This window comes from Gaeumannomyces tritici, assembly GCF_000145635.1.
Source record: "Gaeumannomyces tritici R3-111a-1 unplaced genomic scaffold supercont2.3, whole genome shotgun sequence".
In the NCBI taxonomy this organism is placed as follows: domain Eukaryota; kingdom Fungi; phylum Ascomycota; class Sordariomycetes; order Magnaporthales; family Magnaporthaceae; genus Gaeumannomyces; species Gaeumannomyces tritici.
The window spans coordinates 3,006,823-3,012,822 of NW_008804547.1; the positions used below are offsets into that span (position 1 = coordinate 3,006,823).

General features: G+C 57.5%; 2 protein-coding genes across 2 annotated transcripts; both read left to right on the top strand.

The window, feature by feature from the left end:
* The first annotated feature begins 262 nt into the window (after positions 1–262).
* Positions 263–1,897, top strand: GGTG_06137 (hypothetical protein). The gene has a single exon (XM_009223951.1). The coding sequence runs from the start codon at positions 482–484 to the stop codon at positions 1,136–1,138; it is 657 nt and encodes a 218-aa protein (XP_009222215.1). The 5' UTR covers positions 263–481; the 3' UTR covers positions 1,139–1,897.
* A 50-nt stretch (positions 1,898–1,947) lies between these two features.
* On the top strand, positions 1,948–5,150 carry GGTG_06138 (leukotriene A-4 hydrolase). Its single transcript, XM_009223952.1, has 5 exons — positions 1,948–3,082; positions 3,171–3,306; positions 3,393–3,499; positions 3,576–3,970; positions 4,063–5,150. Exons 1-5 carry the CDS (start codon positions 2,152–2,154, stop codon positions 4,459–4,461), a joined length of 1,968 nt encoding a protein of 655 aa, XP_009222216.1. The 5' UTR covers positions 1,948–2,151; the 3' UTR covers positions 4,462–5,150.
* The last annotated feature ends 850 nt before the right edge of the window (positions 5,151–6,000 follow it).

Consider the following 6,000-nt stretch of genomic DNA (forward strand, 5'->3'; position numbering starts at 1 on the left):
GGATTGACAAAAAAGACCTTGACGGAACCTCACAATTTGTGTTCGCAGACGTTCGAATTCCGTCAGTGTGCCATCCACATGGCGAGTTATCCAGACTGGAGAATCACGACACGTGACCCCGCCGACAAAAATCTCAATCGTTGTGGGGTAATATGGAGGGAATATTCACCCCTCATTGGCTACTGCCCCATCGTCGAGGACCCTCATCCGGCATTTTTTTTAAAGCTTCAGTTTCGTTGTCGCCAGCTCCGAGAGTGCCCAATAAATCGGTTCTGGGGCAGCAACTCTATTCAACAACACGGATAAAGCGGCTAGCAATAAGGATACGGTTTACCCCTTTGTCGCTGTTGAGATAGCCCCACCTCGGGAGAAGCTCGGTCGACCCCTCACCAACGGAACGGCCGCAGCCTTCATCTCGAAGGCAGCATCCCACACCCGAACGGATCGTGTGGCCGGGCCAAGACAGTATACACATCAGACAATGGAGGCACAGCTCCTCCTCAGGACAGCGACGTCACGGCCGCTCGTCGCCACCAGCCGCCTGGGCAGCAGAGCCCCGCTCCTCTGCCAGCAGCAGCGACGTACGAAGCTGACGTCGAACCGGCTGAAGCGAGCGCTCAACATCCCGCCGCACCCAGACTTCCTCGTCGACCCGAGCCGCTCCCAGGGCGACGTCGTCATCTTCAACCCGCCCGCCTCGGAGCCGTCTGTTTACCACACCCCGTTCAAGTTCCTGCCCAAGAACGACCCCCGCCGGCGCTCCAACCTCGCGAACCTATTCACATCTGTCTACCCCTCAAAATCATCACACACGGGCGACGCAGCAGCATTACCCGTAGATTCCCTGCCCGCCGTCAAATCATCGACGTCGCGGCTCGTGACTGAGGCCGAGGTGCGCGAGATGCGCGAGAAGCGCTTGTCCGACCCCAAGCGCTGGAGCGTCACGGTGCTCGCGCGCGAGTACAAGACCACCAAACCCTTCGTCATGCTCGCCACGGGCACCGCCAAGATGACAGCGCACAAGCGCGAGATGCAGGCCGAGCTCGACAAGGTCAAGGAGCGCTGGGGCCCCAAGAAGATCAAGGCCCGCGAGGACCGCGACAGGAGGCGCGGGATGATGTTCAACGGAGAGATATAGGCGACTATAAAGACTTTTGTTTGGTCCAGAGACTGTATTCCTCCATGCCACTCTCATTCCCCCGACGGAGATGCCGGCCGCAAGCGAGGCCGGTGAGGCCAACCCATGGTTGGCGAACATCCCACTCCAATGGGCTGATGGGCATCAAACACAATATTCTGGGCGCCAACTCTCAGGTCGATACCGGATGATCAGTTGGGGACTTCCAAACGCCCGAGGAGAACTTGCGGACCATGATACCCGGCTGTCGAGGCGGTTGAGCCCCCAGGACGATATTCGTATCAGCACCTTTCCCACCTCCGGCGGTAAAGGTGCTCAACCCGAGTAAGGCTGAAGCCAACAACGATGGTTTGCCCAGAGTCGATATCTTTACGCCATGTACTATACAGTGTAAAAGACACATGTTGTATATTGAATCCATTGTGTCGACGATTCTCCTTTATCTCCTGTTTTGGTTGCATTGATCTTGCCGTTCATGGCTCGTGATTCAGTCAGATTCCAGGGGATTAGTTCCGGGAATGATGCGGGGGGTCTGCGCTGCTCTGATAGAAACCTTGGCCCAAGAAGCAGCAGAGTGTGTCGTAAAATGAGCCGAGGAAAGCTGAGCAACCAGAGGCAACTCCGCTATTGCTCTCTTTGCTGTTTTATACATTGTCATTTACCTGGTAGGTAGGTAGTTGTAAATTGTACCTATCGGTTTGTTGGCTTGCCAAAACAATCGCAAACTCCTATTGAATTGTTATGCTCTCCGGCTCAAGAACACTGCAGGCTGTGGACTGCTAGAATCCTACAATTGTGTCATGCGGCGGGGTACTCTCAACCGTCCTTCCATTCACGTGGTCACCCAACTGCCCACCCACACTTGGGCTGGTAGGACGATACCATCGTAACCCGACCCGATCTTCGTTATTTCGCCACTCCGTCACTGGGCAACTCTGCAGCAGACTCGCTGCGACAGCGGCTACAAGATAAGCAGGGGCTGGGCAGAGCGACAACCAGCTAGCCCCAACTCCATGCGGGGTCTGCTCTCCGCCGCGAGGATAACGACCAAGGTCAGCTCTTGGCGGCCTCTAACACACACCATCCACGCCGGATCGTCCCTGCAGGTGCGCCTGTTCTACACGCCCAACATGGTCAAACGCGACCCCAGCACGGCGTCCAACTACGACGCCTGGGTCACCCGCCACACCACGGCCAACCTCAAGATCGACTTCAAGGAGAAGTGCCTCCGCGGCTCCATCGTGCTCGAGCTCGAGTCGCGCACGACCAAGGAGAGCACCGAGATCGTGCTCGACTCGAGCCACGTCTCGGTCGAGTCAGTCCGCCTCAACTCGGCCGAGCCCAAGTGGGAGCTCAAGGCCCGCACCGAGCCCCTCGGCTCCCCGCTCCACATCTCGGTGCCCGCCGGCGCCGCCTCGGGCGAGGTGGTCAAGCTCGAGATCGGCGTCCGCACCACCGACAAGTGCACCGCCCTGCAGTGGCTGACCCCGGCCCAGACCTCCAACAAGAAGGCCCCCTTCATGTTCTCCCAGGCCCAGGCCTGCCACGCCCGCTCCCTGTTCCCCTGCCAGGACACCCCGGACGTCAAGTCGACCTACTCCTTCAACATCTCGTCCCCGCACGTCGTCGTGGCCAGCGGCGTCGCCGTTGAGGACGCCACCGGCCAGAAGCCCGCCGTGGGCGAGGACGGCGACGCCATGTACCGCTTCGAGCAAAAGGTCCCCATCCCTTCGTACCTCTTCGCCCTGGCCTCGGGTGACATCGCCACTGCCCGCATCGGCCCTCGCTCCTCGGTCGCCACTGGCCCGGACGAGGTGGCGGCGTGCAAGTGGGAGCTCGAGGAGGATGTCCAGAAGTTCATTGACGCCGCCGAGAAGCTTGTGTTCCCGTACAAGTGGGGAGAGTACAATGTTCTGGTGCTGCCGCCGAGCTTCCCATACGGAGGTATGCTTACAGTATCCATGGTTCTTTTTCCGTAAAATCTGGAGGCGTCCCCGACAAGGGCCGAGGAGGCAAGACTAACACAACGCAGGCATGGAGAACCCCATCTTCACGTTTGCCACGCCGACCATCATCAGCGGCGATCGCCAGAACGTTGATGTTATCGCCCACGAGCTGAGCCACAGCTGGTCTGGGAACCTGGTGACTTCCGGCAGCTGGGAGCACTAGTGAGTAGTCGCCTTTGACTTGCTTGCCATCTCATTGCCATGTTGCCCTCCCGGTCGGGCTGTGCTGACCCCCCCTTGCGCACTAGCTGGCTGAACGAGGGTTGGACCATGTATCTCGAGCGAAGGATCATTGCCGCCGTCCGAGGGCAACCCTATTTTGACTTCTCTGCCGTGATCGGGTGGAAGGCTCTCGGTTGGTTTGCCCCTCTTCGGCCACTGAGCCGCCCTCGTCGGATACATGCGCGATGCTAACCGCTACGTTTTACCAGAGGACGCCATTGAGGAGTTTGGCGCGGATCACGAGTTCACCAAGCTGTGCATCAACCACGACGGCATAGACCCCGATGATGCCTTCTCGACGATCCCCTACGAAAAGGGCTTCCACATGGTGTACTATCTCGACTGCCTAGTCGGCCGTGAGAACTTTGACAAGTTCATCCCTTACTACTTCACCAAGTGGGCAAACAAGTCCCTCGACTCGTACCAGTTCAGGGACACGTTCCTCGAATTCTTCGATAAGTCCGAATATGCCAGCCTGAAGGACAAGATTGCCGGCATCGACTGGGAGGGCCGCTTCTACAGCCCGGGCCTTCCGCCAAAGCCCGAGTTTGACACGTCTCTCATCGACGTCTGCTACGCTCTGGCGGAAAAGTGGAAGAACAAGGTGAGGGATACCTTCCTTGGTGATATAAACAATCCCGTAAAAAGAGCAGTCGCCTGCAAGCCGGTATACTGACTTGCTTGGCGGGAAACCAGGACTACGTCCCGAGCAGCAAGGACGTTGACGGCTGGGCGGGCAACCAGAAGCTGGTATTCCTCGGCTCGGTGCAGGGCTTCGCCGAGCCGCTCTCGGCCGAGCGCGCGCAGCTGATGGGTACCGCCTACGACCTCGTCGACACCAAGAACGTCGAGCTCAAGACGGCCTACTACCAGATCGCCCTGCGGGCCGAGGACTCGGCCGTCTACGCGGGCGTCGCCGAGCTCCTGGGCCAGGTGGGCAGGATGAAGTTTGTGCGGCCCCTGTTCAGGGCCCTGAACAAGGTCGACCGGCCCCTCGCGCTCGAGACGTTTGAGAAGAACAAGGACTTCTACCATCCCATCTGCAGGGCGATGGCGGAGAAGGACCTGGGGCTTGCCGGAGAGGCCAAGGCGTAGTTTTGTCTAGCGGTTTGTTGCTCGCGGTAGTTTGAGTGGCACTGCCTATATGCTAGGACTGACTGAGAGAATCAAGTGACTGTCAGGGCCGTTGAGCTGCTGTAAGCTATCAGTGGCGTCCAGCAGTATATCCATATCAATGGCTGCCTATGATGAAAGCTCGCCTCTCGTATGCCGTTATCAGATACGATGGGTAGCCAACTTCTACTGGGTGTCCACAACTAACCGCGTGACTCAACTAGAGTTAACTGGGTGACCCTTTTGGGAATCAATGACATCCAACACATGCCAAGAACGGATTCTCGCCATACCTCAAGACCTGTCGTCCTTTTTCGCCTATCAAGTCGAACCTGACGCGCCCGGCCCTCTAGCACATAGCTTTTAGTGCTTTGACAAACTGTGCTTCCAATGACCCGAGTTGGGAGGCCTTGCATGATGCATTTGTCTGCCGACATGTCCAGCTTTCCAAGTCGGGCCTCGTACGAAGCCGGCGCGGGACACCCCGACTGCTGCCATGGGGAAGCCAACAGGCTCAATGGTCATTCTGTTCCGAAATGGGGGCTAATCCGAAGCAGACAGGTGCAACATGCAGAGATCGGTACTATGGTATTGTGCATGCAGGAGATGTCGGGATTGTGAGCCCATGTAGGAAATCGGCACATCTTGTCATGCAAACCTCGGCATCATGAGACCATGCTTTGAGGGCCAACGCCCGAAGCGTGCTCGCGACCTTTTGCAGAGACATCGGCACCACCTGCCGTCCGGTGTTGTTTCGCCATGGGCAAAATGCTGAACGGAAACGAAAATGTGTCTGTGTCTCACATGGTCTCATGGCTAAAGTCTCCCAACCGCTTGATCCGAAAATCAGATCGTAGGAGCAGCGATCGATCCCATCTCGTATCCCGAACCTTGAGCACAAGGGTGCCAAGCGATGTGACATGCCGGCCTTGCCAGTGCCAGGGTAGGTACCCAACAACTCCTTGGACGTAGCAATGTCTCCTAAACCTGAGTTCATCGTTCGTGGTGATAACAGAGCATACCAAGCGGCATGAAGGATAAGTTTGTGTCAAAGTAGAGCCTTGCTGGTCGTACAGAGTAACCACCCATTAACCCCGTCTATGCCTTCTCTAGCTGTGCTACGCAATACATCTTTTCACATATGGCGACATTCATGGGGCATCACCAACGCGGCTGTCAAGGGCACGTATCCCAGCCGACTGAGCACACAGCCGATGCCGCCGGCGTTTCTACATGTAGTCGAGTGTTGTGACCAACAAACTCCGCTCCAGCGGCCGTCACAAAACCGAGAGCCAGTAGCAGTGGCAGGCTGGATTGGAGCAGCACGGCCCTGAAAAAAAAAAGCAAGTTGAGGTGAGTGACATTGATGGCCTCATAGAGAATGGGCCCATGTGCCTGTATCCCTATTTCGGTAGCAGGGTCCTGGGATGTGGTTGTCGGTCACCCTGGCCGCATCATCACAGTGTCATCAGTTCCACAAGCCAACACGGGGCGTTGCTTTCAATGGCAGCACGGTCCGTC